This window comes from Rhincodon typus, chromosome 16 (assembly GCF_021869965.1).
Source record: "Rhincodon typus isolate 14 chromosome 16, sRhiTyp1.1, whole genome shotgun sequence".
In the NCBI taxonomy this organism is placed as follows: domain Eukaryota; kingdom Metazoa; phylum Chordata; class Chondrichthyes; order Orectolobiformes; family Rhincodontidae; genus Rhincodon; species Rhincodon typus.
The window spans coordinates 33,674,628-33,690,157 of NC_063347.1; the positions used below are offsets into that span (position 1 = coordinate 33,674,628).

Below are 15,530 nucleotides of genomic sequence, written 5' to 3' on the forward strand. Positions count from 1 at the left end.
CTGACCTCAGCTTTAAAGTGGAGAACTAGCCTATGTTCACATAGCCAGGAAAGATCCAGCTGATGTATTGGCTGTCGGATTGTTAACCGAATCAGCGTTAAACCTCCACCTTCAACTGGAAGGAAGACTCAGCTCTGAGAGCTGCTGGTAAGGAAGAAACCCTTAAATGACTATTAATTAGCCTCTTTAAGAGTTTCAATGGCCAAAGGGTCGGGAGTCAGGCTGCCTGAAGTCTCTCTGTCACTGGCAAAACTACAGTAGAGGTGTGTAGTCCCGAGCATAATCTCCCCTCTGCCCCATCCACCCTACCCTGCCATGGTATCTCCAAATGCTAAGGGTGCATTGAGACAAACTTAATACTCCACGTATAATGAAAATTTGACCAGTAAACATTTGAAGATGTAGGTTTAAAGTTATCTGAAGAGACCCTTTTGATGAGTAACTTGCAGGCACTGACAGAAAGGTTAGTTGTGCATTAATAGACTTAATATATGGGAAAAAAGATCTGATCACAGATGCAGTACTAATATATTTGTAATGAATAATAATGAGGAACATATTTCTGGAAATAAAACTGTAAAGTTTTAGCATTAGGACTAAGGTTTTAACACAAATATTAAACTCATTGGTGTAATACATCACGGAGAGACACATCAGAGACAGAAAAGACAGATCATCATCTTGGTATTATAGTGAGAGGCTTTTCAATGTGTACTTTTGAAAAGAATACGTGGGCTGATTGTATACTGGATTGTGACAGCAGAATTGGTTCTGTTAATAGGTGTTTCTAATCTGGGCATTTTTTCTTTGAAAACTTCAAGTGAAAGGGATCTTTTCTTGAAAAATAATGAGGAGCAAGCATACTGGTGAGAAGGCCCTAAATTTGCTAGATTAGTAAAGTAGGCATTTGCCCTTTCATTTATTTTACGTATGTGATTTCTTGTTCACTTTGATGTTGCAGGATATGACCCTTCAGTCTCACTCAAAGGAGTACTGTGAAGTGACATGGAAAAGTGAATCATAGCCAAAGCATCCATGTCCTGATGAACTCTTGCAAAGTCATTAATTACTGACCAATCACGAGAAAATTACGTGATTCATTCCAGAGGTGCATTGTTGAATCAACTTGCAGTTGTTACACTAGATCTAGTGCTATGTTAGGTGGACAGGCTGTTTGACAGAGATAGTGTTTGTAGGACTGGGCTGGAGCCAGTAAAGTATATACCTGGGACAAAAACTGCTACAACAGTGTGTACAGGCACTGTATGTCTCATTTGCTGACAAACACTGGCTGCTTGTGAATTTCTCCAGCCAGTCTTTCAAAAGCACCCTAGTGAGTCAGAGAGAAACATCATACAAGTACAGGAGCAAATAATTTCTAAATAGTTTAACTTTTGAAAAAAACAGGAATAAGTAGAAGAAACAAGCCCTTAACATAGATGGAAAGTTCTTCTTGACAATAAATTGGAAATGTTGAGAGGATAAAAATCATAATAGAATAGTAAAAGATGATTGGCAAATCAAATTTAGGACTAATTGTACTAAATATGATTATAATTAAGTGATTGAGAACCATTACTGATGAGAATAATGGAAAGAAATGTGACAGGTAGTGCATGCTTATACCCAAGACTTTTAAACATAATATGGATATAGAAGATAAATCTTCACAACAGCTTTCCCATTTGCCCTTTGCAATTTCAGTGGGAGGCATGAAAACTGTGTTAAAACACACATATTTATTCCATCTTTTCAAGGATCCTGAAGCATTTCAACCAATGCTGAAGTGGATGAATGGGACAAATCCCTCAGAAATGTCACTCCAGCAACCTGCGTTATTACTACAGTACATTGAGAAAGTATGAGGCTTTACATTTAACAGGTTATATCTAGTATTATTCCTGAATAACTGAGATATTCAGTCATAGAGTTATTACACAATAGAATTAAGGGTGAGAAGCAGGGCTTTGTGAGCCTTGTTGTCAGTAATAAATTGATATTTTAGATTACTACTTCAACTATAATGAACCAGCATTGTCAGGGAATGAAAATTTGTCTCAGATGTTGAACGTACTTACAGGTAATTGTTAAGAAGTAATATATCTTTGTGATATATGTATTTCTAAGACATTGGCCCATTGATCATTTTGCAGTGAACTTCTTGGATGTTTAATATTATGTGAAAGAGGATTTAAAGGCAAATGTTATCATTTTTGTTAACTGGATCTCAGGCACTATTGTACAGTATTGCTCTGAAGTAAGATGCTTCAGTAGTTTCTTCTCTGTTTTCACAGAACTTTCATCTAGAGATGATCTAGTCACAGAAACATGGTGATGGTAAGTCAGCTTGAATACAGTTTTGCCCTGGTACTTCGTTTCATACTCAATTTTGTACATACTGCAAAAATATTGTATAAGGACATTGTGATGGTATAGTGTGGCTTATTTATAACAATTTAATAAAACACAAGTGATAGATGTTTGTACAATTAATTTACTAAGAATCCATAGTTTTCCATGTTACAGCTGTGGGCTTTTATAAGGCCAAAGCGAGATGGTTTGTTCCACCACCAGCTACTCCACACAGAAACTAATAGCTTTTGGAGAAAAAGGAAATCCCTTTGTCATGCATTATACAGCATCATATATACAAGAAACCAACTGTGAAACAAAGATTGCTGAAAGTAATGGACAAACAACACGAAGATATCTCACAGTACTTAAATGAAGCATTTGAAAATAAAGTTGCTCAGGAGAGAGCATTTAAATTTAACTTTCACTGTGGCTTAAAATTTGTTCAGCTGTCTTTTTTATTGAGTACATTTTTGATTTTTGGACATAATTCATTAGGATTATCCAATATACTTCATGTAATATTTCCTCTTATAAATAAAAATGGGTGTTTTTAATTTGGGCATAAATGTACCATCCCATAACATCTCAAAAGGATAGATCCAATTCAGAAATTATCTTAACAAAATAAAACTTGCAACAACTTCTTCTGCATGCCTCGTTTGCATACATAGAATTGCATCCAAGGAGGAATTTAACAAGGAAATACACAAGAATGAAAAGATTGTCAAAAAAGATAAATTAGGATTATTAATAGAACTTATATACCACACTAATACAAGGACATTTTCTTTTTAAGCAGTTGGCAGCCATTAAAGAAATAAATTATCTAACTCACTCATCTCCACAATATTTTACTGTCAAGTGTATATATATATACATTACATTGATGAAGCGCCAAATAGGTTCCGCATTTAACAGGGACACACCTAGCAATATTCCTACATATCTCACTTAACATTATCAAACAATGGTTACTCCATATTGCTTGTGAACATATAGAAATTAATTTAGAAATAAATGGTTTAAATAAGTGCTAAATTTTCACACAGCTGAAGTTTCAATCTGACTGATAACAGTTCCCTCATTTCAATTACATGGAGTTGAAAAACAAGATCCTATTGTGGCTAACTGAACAACAGAGTGGTACATGCATTTGTTACCAGGCTATGTCAAAATTCAGCTTCTAACTCTAACTGTGATCTAATCTTCCTCCTCATCTTCTTCATCACTGTCTTTCATTGTAATCCCTTGAAGACCACCACCTTCAGAAACCGATGCTGTTGCTTCTTCTACAGTCAGTCTGTTACGAATTGTCTCATAGGTCTTACTGTTCAAGGTTGAATCCAGTACTCCTTGCAGCCGAAAGTCTCGATAAGCTTTCTACAAGAATACAAATGTATAGGACTTGACATTTATTCACTGGCAGAAGCATCATTGTACCTTACAAATAACTTTTTTCTATTATGCCGAATAATATCCTATAATTTTAAAGTCATACAAAAGCATTCTTAAGCACTTCATCATCACAAAACTTATGAAGAGTGAGCAACATTACAGATATTCATATAAAGTGCTTCTTAAAGAAATTTCTCATTGGATTAAACTTCTTAGTTGCAAATATCAGGGTTAATATTAAATATAAGCTTTTTATGTGTTGACTTTCCCTCTGCTTTAATAATCATTAAGAAGAATATCCCCTTTTGACTGTTTACACAAATACAAACATTGCGCTTATGGTACTAAGGGTATTGGAAAGAGTTTCACAATCTAGTTCGTAGAGATTTCTAACCTATCTATGGGAAAGAAAAGATAGAATCGGAAAAAGGAAATATTTGCACCATCATGCGATTATCTGTAGGAAAACTGTATAAAGGTGTAATATATTACTGTCTCCCATGTTAGGTACATCAGAGTATTTTCTCCAGTATTCTTCAGTGGTGACAAATGGACAACATGCTCTCATGCCTTCTGCTTTAGTTTCTGAATCCCAGCTCCTAATATCAGATCTACCTCCTTATGCTTCTTTGAGGTGAACGGCTGTTAATCATCAACATTTCACTAGAATATGGCAGATCTGTCTGGTTTATCTACTGAGTCAAGCTTGCTGCATTGGACTGCAATTCCATTGCCTGGAATTTTCTCTTGGAGTCACCTTGACCGTAGATCATCCCCAAAGAGAACAGTCATTAGATAACCAACAAGCATAGAGACCGTCCTTGGTGTACCATGGCAGATACCTCAGATTTCTCATAAGGGACAGGTAAAAAACACAAAGCATCATAAAATGTGTGAGTCTGTTCTTTTCATCCGCAGTAGACACATCAGAAGCAACTGAATGGTGGTTCCATCAGCTGACTTTAGCAACTTCTGTAGTAGTTACTTGTCATTCGTTATGTATCTCAATTAATGTAACACCAGGTGTTGGATGTACAAACACCTATTCCCATATTCAACCTTTGAGTGGCTTGTTTTTACAATGGTCACAGAATGTGGGTGGCATGGCTAGGATTTTTGGCCATTCCTAATTGCCTAAAAGGCAGTTAAGAGTCAAGTACATTGCTGTGGGACTGGAGTCACATGTAGACTAGACCAGGTATGGATGGCAGAGTTCCCTCCTTAAAAAGCATTAAGTGAACCAGATAGGTTTTTATGACAATCAACATGGTTGCCATTAGGCTGGCTTTTTATTCCAAATTTTTACTGAATTCAAATTCAATTGGTGGGATTTGAATCCATGCCCCCAGAACATTAGCCTGGAGTTCAGGATTACTAGTCCAGTGACATTACCATACACTGGTGCCTCCTCATCACATCTAATTCTTTTAGCCTCATCAACTGAATGATGGACATCTGCCTTTAGTACTATAGAAAAACCTAGCATGCAGTTTGTGACTATCAGCATCTTGAACAGCTTAGAAATCCAAGTGACATACCACACTCCAGGTCCACTCAACGTAACCTGTTTAGTTTGGGTCTTCATAGAAAGGCATTGGAAATAGTTATGATTTTCTCTTTAGAGATATGCAGCCAACCACCATGTCACAGTTTCCTCATTTTTATAAGATACAATTTGCTTGTAAATCTCACACATTGGCTGAAGGAAATTCTTTCCATTATATGCTAAAAAATTTTGATCCATAAAGCCAGACTATTTGGATATATCTTAAATATGTCAAACATATCCTGCATTTGGATGTTATTGTCGTTGAAGAAAGATAAGAAAGTCTAATGCTTCCTTAGCCCTTCTCAGAGGATCAACGTTAGTCTATCCAGTTGGCATCCATCAGATCCCTGGGTATTGATACAATCCAACAATTGCTACAGATGCTTTCAGTAACTTTCAATTAATACCTACTTTTCACAGTTGCTTTTGTTTATTATTAGGATACCTAAATTAAAGTGAATCAATTGAGACATTTACAACTAACCGTCAACTTCTCTACGCCTAAGTAACTGTACATGATCTCGGAAACTTATAAGAAGCAAAAACAAAAAGAAATGTGTTACTAGAGATCAGGAAGAAAAGACTTTGACCTAATCTACAGGCTGATTAAATGTCTTATTGCTGCCATGATAGACTTATGGCCCATATTTTAAAACTGATGCACCACTGGTCTTTACTTTAAGGAGTTCAGTATTGAATCCAGATGATATTTGAATTTAAACAGGCTTGAGATATGAAAGATTCAATGTCCAGCAACCTTGCAATTAGTAACTTATTTATTTGGTATTTTCTGCTTTCAGTTTGAAGTTTCAGTCAATCTCACCATATACCCAACAATAACTGCAATGATGTGTTGGCCCAGTTGTTTCTACGTAGCATTCATTTGGCAGCCTGACCAAGAAACATGAGTAAAGCAATACTTAGGTATGAGTTAAGGTTGAATTTGAACCTGGTTGGGAATTAAGAATTTGAGTTAAAGTCTTCAGCCTTACATTTTGCAACATCTTTTGTTTTGACATTGCACAATGTGATATTAATACTGTATTCAATATTGAGTTCTTATGAAATTCTTCGGTGAAGACATTGCATATTTATTTGAATTGAGCTAAGAACTATATTATAATAGCTGAATAAAACTGCACATTGTACCTAGCTACCAATGTGGTTTACTGTTGGTTACAGACCAGGTTTCTCATTAATGTCCTGGTTAGATACGCTCCTTCCTGTCACTCACAGAACTCTTCTAGAAGTTCTGAAGTGCCTTATCGATGTTGTCTTTTTGCAGCACCAACACATCATTCTCCTCTGCAGCCAAGGCTAAAGCAGCCAGAGAAAGCTGGTGGATAGGCCATGTGCTGGGCTTTGGTTTCAGTGTTGGGGGATGGCACAGGCCAGGAGCCGAAGGACAGTACTGGACACATGGGTTTTTACGGTCCAACAAATCTCTGCTCCAGCCAAGGACCAGTTCTGAGGCTGCCAGGTTATGAAGGCAGAACCTGTACTAACCTTGAAACATTCTGAAACATTGTTAAAAATGAGCAAGTAATACAGGGGTAGATTTGTTATGACATTGTGGTTAATCAGAGACTGTAGTTCACAGTTTTAAGAAAAAGGATGATGTGTCCTAAAACAGTCACTGCATTATTTGAAGGACAGCTTATTTATGATCAAATTTTTATTAAATAGCAGACTAGAATTTTAATGGATGTTTTGACGATCAAATTCAGTAATTCCGTCCAATATTCTGTAAACAATATAAATCAATTATTTTGAATATTATACCTATTCAATTTTTACTTTTTGAAAGCCAGAGATAAAGAAGTGGGTGCAGTCAGTTTTAGGTAAGCATTACACATGCTGCAACACTTCTGAATACAAAACGGGCTGGTAGAGATACACATCCTGTCATCGCCTTTTGCAAATTTGTGAAACTGTAATCTCACCAGGAAGAGGGACATTGATAGTGCTAAGGACCACAATGCAAAGCAACTCAGAAATGGCTCTATTTATAAAGTGTGGTTTCCAGCCTTGTCAGAAAATCATTCAGTATATGCACGGGTTGGGATTCACCGACCCCAGGCTGACTGCTCCACTCTGAGTGATGCCGTAGTGTTGTTATTCGCTTATGTACATTCTGCATGCTCTTTCAAAGCATACCCTTAACAACTATTTTATTAGCTACAGATCTGAATAAATATCTTTCTGCCTGCTTCTATTTGTTACCCTGCTCCTCCAACCCAGTTTTCATGCTCAACAGGAAATTATGGAAAGAGCATACAGGAAAGTGGAGGATAGGAAAGGTGAGAGTAAGGAACAGACAAGAAAAACACAGAATAATACATCAGGAAAGAGATAAGACAGAACGTGGAAAAGCAGAATCAAAAGAGATGAGAGAAGCACAAGATAATGAGAGGTTAAGAGAGGAGCATACCGGAAGAAAATGAAACAAAACCTTAAGGATGAGTCAAGCAGATAAAGAGAGAATGAAACAAACAGGAATGACAGAAAAGAAAGAAATGAGAGAATAAAAGACAAGAAAGAGAACAATCATATTCAGGAAGGGAAGAGAGAACAGAAAAGAAGATGCCAAAGGGAAGAGAGAGATTTGGAGAAAAGGGAATGAGTTTTGTGAGATAATTAGAGGGAAAGACTAAACGTAAAGGAATAAGGAACACTTGTAGATGAAAAAACTAATACGTACAGTGAGAAGGACTCAGACAAAGGAAAACACAAAGGGAGTGAAAAAGTAAATGGATGGAGGGAATAAAATTAAAGAAAAACAGTGGTAGCAGCAGGAATAAATAGAGGAGATTAGGGGGAAAGAAAATGAGAAGGGATGGAGATAAAGAATGAAATGAAGAGTCTCAGAAGGTGAGAAAGGCAGAAGGAAAGAAGCAGAGTGACAATATCAGTAGTAAGACGATGAGGTGTGGAATGCAAGGAAACAGAAACAGAAGTGATGGAGGAACATTCTTAGTTATGGGCATGATTGTACTTTTCATGCAGGTATTTGCAAAGAAAAAGAAGAAGAAAAAGAAGATGAACTAAATTTAGGTGACACTTACTGACGAGATCGATTTGCGAATGAGCTTCCAGCATATGTGGGCTTTAGAAATCTGTATTTATTTACTCTGATAAAATTAGGAGTACTGGCCCTGAGGGGTATCCTCAGATTGGGAGGATTAGGTAAGGGTGCTGAAATTTAGAAACATTTTGGTGTGAGATTTCAAGACTGAGGCATTGTGATGTTTAAGAATAAAGGGGTTCTTCAGATTTAGCAGAAGTTTGTGCAATGTATTAAACTGGGATGGAAACTGGACTGCTTGGCTTTGTGAACTACTGTAGCTAGTTATGGGATTGAGACTGTCTTTCGTCAAAGTGATGTATTGATCAGCCTTCTAAAGGTTCTAGCAGATTCATCTTGGTGTGGCCAGAGGGGAAGAATCACTGGGACAGGATTTCCTGGTGGCAGTGAATTTAGGAAACACTAAAAAAAAATGAGGAAAGTGCCTGGAGGTGATTACTCGAAGTTATTACTTGGCAAAATGTGAAAATGCAGACTCATTAGAAACCGGCTGTTCGTTATATGAACTGGAACTCCATAGAGAGTGTGATTTTGAGATAATTATATGAGGGAAATGTTCCTTCCTGTAGTTTAAAATATGTTTCCTATAAAAATTGCACAGCAGAAGATTTAAAATGTGAAATCTTGTTGTGTTATTCTTCAAATGTCAACTGGAAATTTAAATCTGTTTTTAAAAAAATTAGAGATCTTTACAGAAATCATAACACGCAAGAGGCAGCCATAACTTGGGTCAGTGAGAGTCTTGACAGGCCTTGGGCTGGTGGCTTCCTACAACTTAATTTAAGAAACAGAATTAGAAAATGCAAGTTAGAAAAAGTGAACGAGAAAGGCTGTTTAGTCTTTATAAAGTGTACTTGTGTACAGCTAGGAAGAAATTAATCAGGTATTTGCATTTATATAGTGCTTTCCATTACTTTGGGACATCCTTAGATGTTTTTCATCCAAAGAAATACTTCTATTGTCAATGCAATTGTAAGCTCTGAAACATGGCAGGCAATATGTAGAAGACAGAAATGTGATAAAGACCAGATAGTCTGTGTTTAGGTTCTAGCTGATGAAGAAATACTCTCAAGATAGCGGAAAGAACTCCTACTTTAAAATATTGCCGTAGGATTTTTTTTACATTCACTTGACACTGGATCTTGGTTTAACATCTCATTCAAAATATGTCAACCATTGCCAGACCCTCACACTTGGGCCGGCAATCTTTGTTGGATTACTTCAAAGAGCTCATCTGTGAATATAAGTGGCTTCTGTAGAAGTGCACTGGAAGGTCAACCTAAATTAGTGCTCAAGTCATTGCAGAAGGACTTGAATCCATGATCTCTTGGCTTAGATGCAGAAGTACTGCTACTGAGCCACAGTTGTTACTAGAAGCATATGATATAGGTGAGAACTTTATTACATTAAAATACAGCTATGTTCAATTGACCATTTTCCTTTTTTCTCATTTTAACTGATCAACAGAACTCATGAAAACTCACTGTCAGCCTCTTCAAGCTTTATTTTACCAAATCTTCTGTCTATTTTCTGCAATCTTTGAAAGTAAACTTCCCAATGATTAAACAGTAATCTTTTAACCCGACTAGCAGCAGGCATGAACAATCCACATTGCAATTCCTACATTTCTTTTGATATTCATAGAATGAAGCTGCAATTCAGCTTGGAGTTTTTTTGTTGGAAACACAGAAAATAAGATCTCATTTACAACAGCAATAATCCTTGCAGTGGTTAATATACAATGAAAGAGAGACAGAAATGTTATCATCGAATCAAACACATTTTTAACCATTTACATCATACACACAAATTTTACAATGGTACCATTAATATATGCAGGAGTACAAGAGTTGTGTAGCTGATCATTGTCTATTTTGCATATTTCAGTCATTTGTTTTACAGACATCATTATTTTCATGTATAATTATATAAGTCAATGTTATTATTTATAATGCATACTCTTTTTCATGCACTTCAATATTTCCTTTAACTATAAAAAATATTGTAATAATTTTCCTCTCACTAGTTCAGGAACATTTGGATCTACCAGGTCAAATCAACGTACACAAAATAGTGCTGAAATTTCTCCCGAGCACCATAAACAGTAAGCTTGTACTTAAATGTTAGAAAAGGATCAGGAGTAAGCCATTTGGTTTCTTGGCATGTTCATTCATTTGCAGAAGATCACAGAATAATTAAGAAGGCATTTTGACACAACTTAGTTTATCCATCCAAAGATTAACTGTTTGAGCATCTTACGTTATTCAAGGATGATATATGACTGGTTACCTGTCATACACCTTCTCAATGTTCCTTTTTAATGGAAAGAAAAATGGGCCACAGTGCATAACAGGTGGCTGATCCAACGTAATCACATTTACATTCACCAAAGGGAGCATTTAACCGAATATGTGTCCTTTAGCTTTAGAACATCATTCATCAAAAAAGGTGTACAGTACTCTACATTTATCTCAAATGTAATATTTCGAAAGACCAATGAAACTTGAAAAAAAATGATGTTATCTTATCTCTCTTTAAAAAAGGTCACCTGCAACATCTCACACAAGTGATCAGTTCTTTGTGTGTAGACAGTTGGCTTGGGCAAGCTTCAGAAAGGCAGGGAAGAAAGAATAAAGATCAATCGATATAAACAGAAACAGAAACCCTAGCTGATGTTACCTTTCTATATTTTATGAAAGTGGCAAGACAAGTTGATATGGCTGTCAATAGCCCAGATTTTTCCATGGCCAAATAATTGTTTCTGAAGTGCAGATGGGAGTTGTGCATTGGGACCCTGTGGAATCCCCACTGTAGCAGTCTCTGAAAGAGCTGCTCAGGAAATTTAAGATTCTTCTGGGCAATTCTCCTATGGCTGGAACTCAAATGTATCTTTTTAAGAAGATAAGAAACAGAAGCGGGAGTAGGACAGTTGTTCCCACAAGTCTGCCCCACCATTGTATAAAATCATGGATAGTGGACCTGCACTGGGCCTCAACTCCTCTTTCGTGCCAGCTCACCATAGCCTTAACTCCTTGATGTTTTAAAAAAATGAGTTACCTCCTCTTTATATATTTTCAGTGATCCAACCTCCACAATATTCTGGAATAGAGAATTCCAAACCTCTAGGAGAAGAAATTCCTTCACATTGCAGTTTTAAATCTGTGGCCTTATGTTGTAACTATGTCCCCTAGAAGATCCTCCTACCAGTGGAAACATCTTCTCAACATCTACCCTGTCAACTTCCCTCAGAACCTTACATTTTTCAATAAGACATCCCTTATTCTTCTAAACTGTAAAGAATAAAGGCATAACCTGTTTTGCTGTCCTAGATAAGTCAGACCCTCATTCAGGAATCAGCCTGGAGAATCTCTTTTGAACTGCATCCAATGCCTATATATTCTTTCTTAAATACAGGGACCAAAACCGTATACAGTGCCTCAGGTGTAACTTCACCGATCCCCTGTACAGTTGTAACAAGACTTTCCTATTTTTAAACTCAAATCCCAGAGCAATAAAGGCCAAACTCCATTTGCCTTCTAAATTACTTGGTATAAATGCATGTTAACTTTTTGTGTTTGATGCACGGTAACACCTAGCTCCCTTGTGCTGTACAGTTTTTTGGAGTCTCTCTTCATTTAAATAATAGTCTGCCTTTGATTACCAAAATGCATGATCTCAAGTTTCTTACGTTAAACTCTACCCGCCAAGTTTTGCCTACTCACTCAATTTATCTATATCACCTTGCAGATTCCTTATACCTTCACCATAACACACCCACCTACTTTTGTATCAGCAGCAGATATGGATACATTACACTCTACCCCCTCCTCCAAGTCATTAACATAGATTGTAAATAATTGAGGTCCTAGGATTGACTCATGCAAACTTCACTAATTACATCTTTTCAACCTGAAAAATACCCACTAATGTTGACTCTCTGTCTTCTGTGATAACCAATCTTCAATCTATACTAATACATCATCCTATTACTGTGGGCTCCTATCTTGTGTAATAACCTTTTATGTAGCATCTTATCAAACGCTTTCTGAAAATCCAAATACACTACAGCTACAGCTAATTGACTCTGGTTGTTACATCCTCAAAGAGTTCTAGCAAATTTAGCAAACATGATTTCCCATTTACGATGTTGACTCTGTTTGATTGTGTTCAGCTTTTCTAAATGTCCCGCTTTTTGTTCATTAATTAACTCTAGTATTTTCTCAATGACAGATTTTGGCTAACTGCCCTATAATTTTGTGCTTTCTACTTCCTTTCTTGAACAAGGGCACCACATTAGCAATATTTTAATCCACTGGAACCCTCCTGTAATGTAGTTGAGTTCTGGAATATTTCAACCAATGTCCCCACTGTCTCTGCAGACACTTCCTTTAAAACCCTTGGATGGAGGCTATCTTGTCCTGATGACTAGGTCTTATATTCCATTAGCTCGTCAAGTACTTTGCCCTTCGTGATAGAGGCTGTCACAATATCGTTCCTCCCATCAGCACCTTCCTTATTTGATATATTTGGGATGCTTACAGTATAGACCATCATGAAGACTGATGCAAAACATCGGTTTAATTTATCTGCCATTTCCTTGTTCCCTATAGTCAATTTTGTAGTTGCATACTCTAAGACTTGCACACACACTTTAGCTACTCTCTTTCTTTTTTATATACCCATAGAAACTCTTGCTGTTTGTTTTTATATTTCTCGTCAATTTACTTTCATGATAAATTCTCTCCCTTTTTATTAGCTTTTTAGTCATCCATTGCAAGCTCACAAAATCCCAATCTTAGCACTGCTTTTTGTCTGTTTGTATGCCGTAGTCTTTGATTAGATACTCTCCTTGGCTGCTTTTGTTAACAATAGGATTAACATCCTTCTCATTCTTCTTTTTAACCAGAATAAACCTTTGGTGAGCATTATGAAATGTTTGCCATTGGTCGTCAACTGACCTTCTTCTTAATCTATTTTCACAGCTTGCTTCAGACAATTCTTTTTTCATACCTGTATACCTGCCGTTCTTTAAATTGAGGATACTGATTGCTCTCTCTCAAACCGAATCTGAAATTCAACCATGTTGTGGTTTCAACTTGTACGTAGATTCTTAACTATGAGATTCCTGATTAATCCCACCTCAATACACATCACTTGATCTTAACCTACCTGGGAGTAGGTTATTTATGTACTGTACTGCTTTAAGAAACAGTCCCTGATGTGGTCTTTTAGTTTAGGTCTGCAGCACAGAAAATAGACCTTCAGCCCATTGAGTCTGCCCTGGTCAAAAACAAGCACCAAACATTTCTGATTCCATTTCCTAGCACTTGCCATCTAAGGGTACATTTTCTTAAATGTTATGAAGGCTTCTGTCTCCACAGCCCTCACAAGCAGTGAATTCCATATTCCCACCACTCTGAGTGATTTTCATTTCCATCACATCCTCTCTAACCCCCTGCCGCTTATCTTAACATATGCCCCCTAGTTATTGATCCCTCAACAAAGGGAAAAGTTCCTTCCTGCCTACTCTATGCCCCTCATAACTTCATGCATCTCAATCATGACCCCTCTGCTCTAAGAAAAACAAGCCCAGTTTATCCAATCTCTCTTCGTAACAAAAACTCTCCAGCCCAGGCAACATCCTCTGCACCCTCTCCAATGCAAACTTATCTCTTCTATTATATGGAATTCAGAACTGCACACAATATTTTAGCTGTTTTCCCTAATCAATATTTTATAAAGTTGCAGCATCACCTTCCTGCTGTTGAATTCTATGCCTCGGCTAATAAAGGCAGGTATCTCTATTGCCTTCTTAACCACTTTACCTACCTGACTAGTGGATATACACACCTAGGTCCCGGCGATCCTTGGTGGTTCCTAAGATCCTACCATTCATCTTGGGTTCCCTTGCCATTTTTGTACAGTCCGAATGCATCGCCTCACACTTTTCTGGGTTGAATTCCATTTATATTTATCGGCCCATCTGACCAGCCCATCTATATCCTCCTGTAATCGAAGGCTATCCACCTCATTATTTATAACCCACCAATTTTAATATCATCTGCAAACTTACTGATCAACCCTCCTTCATTCAAGTCTCAATCACTTATATCAAACAGCAAGAGCTCCAACACTGATCCCTTTGGAACTCCAATGGACACAGGCTTCCAGTCACTAAAACACCCCTCAACCATTACCCTTTGCTTCCTGCCAGTCAGACAATTCTGGATCCATATTAGCTAAATTTCCCATGGGTTCTTACCTTCATTATCAGTCTCTCATGTGGGACTTTATCAAATGCCTTGCTGAATCCAAGTTGACTATGTCAAATTCAGTGTCCCATCTACAAATCTTTTCAAAAAATTCAAGACAAGTTGTTCAGACTTAACCTGTCCTTAACAAAACCAAGACAACAAGGTGCAGGGCTGGATGAACACAGCAGGCCAAGCAGCATCATAGGAGCAGAGAGGCTGACGTTTCGCGCCTAGACCCTTCATCAGAAAAGGGGGAGGGGGAAGGGGGTTTTGAAATAAATAGGGAGAGAGTGGGAGGCGGATAGAAGAGGGATAGAGGAGAGGATAGGTGGAGAGGAAACAAACAGGTCGAAGAGGTGGGGATGGAGCCAGTAAAGGTGAGTGTAGGTAGGGAGTTAGGAAGGGGATAGGTCAGTCCAGGGAGGACGGACAGGTCAAGGGGGCGGGATGAGGTTGGTCGGTAGGAGATGGAGGTGCGGCTTGAGGTGGGAGGAGGGGATAGGTGGGAGGAAGAACAGGTTAGGGAGGCAGGGACGAGCTGGGCTGGTTTTGGGATGCGGTAGGGGGAGGGGAGATTTTGAAACTTGTGAAATCCACATTGATACCATTGGGCTGCAGGGTTCCCAAGCAGAATATGAGTTGCTGTTCCTGCAACCTTCGGGTGGCATCGTTGTGGCACTGCAGGAGGCCCAGGATGGACATGTCGTCTGAGGAATGGGAGGGGGAGTTGAAATGGTTCGCGACTGGGAGGTGCAGTTGTTTACTGCGAACCGAGCGTAGGTGTTCTGCAAAGCGGTCCCCGAGTCTCCGCTTGGTTTCCCCGATGTAGAGGTAGCCACACCGGGTACAGCGGATGCAGTATACCATATTGGCAGATGTGCAGGTGAACATC

General features: G+C 37.9%; 1 protein-coding gene across 3 annotated transcripts in view; it reads right to left on the reverse strand.

Moving 5' to 3' along the window:
- Positions 1–2,482: 2,482 nt before the first annotated feature.
- Positions 2,483–15,530, reverse strand: part of cadpsa (Ca2+-dependent activator protein for secretion a) — a 498,775-nt gene continuing 485,727 nt past the window's right edge. For all 3 annotated transcript variants that reach the window (XM_048606574.1, XM_048606576.1, XM_048606575.1), the window contains one exon: positions 2,483–3,735. In XM_048606574.1, the coding sequence (XP_048462531.1) occupies positions 3,556–3,735 (180 nt within the window). In that variant the 3' untranslated portion in view covers positions 2,483–3,555. The remainder of the gene's footprint in view (positions 3,736–15,530) is intronic.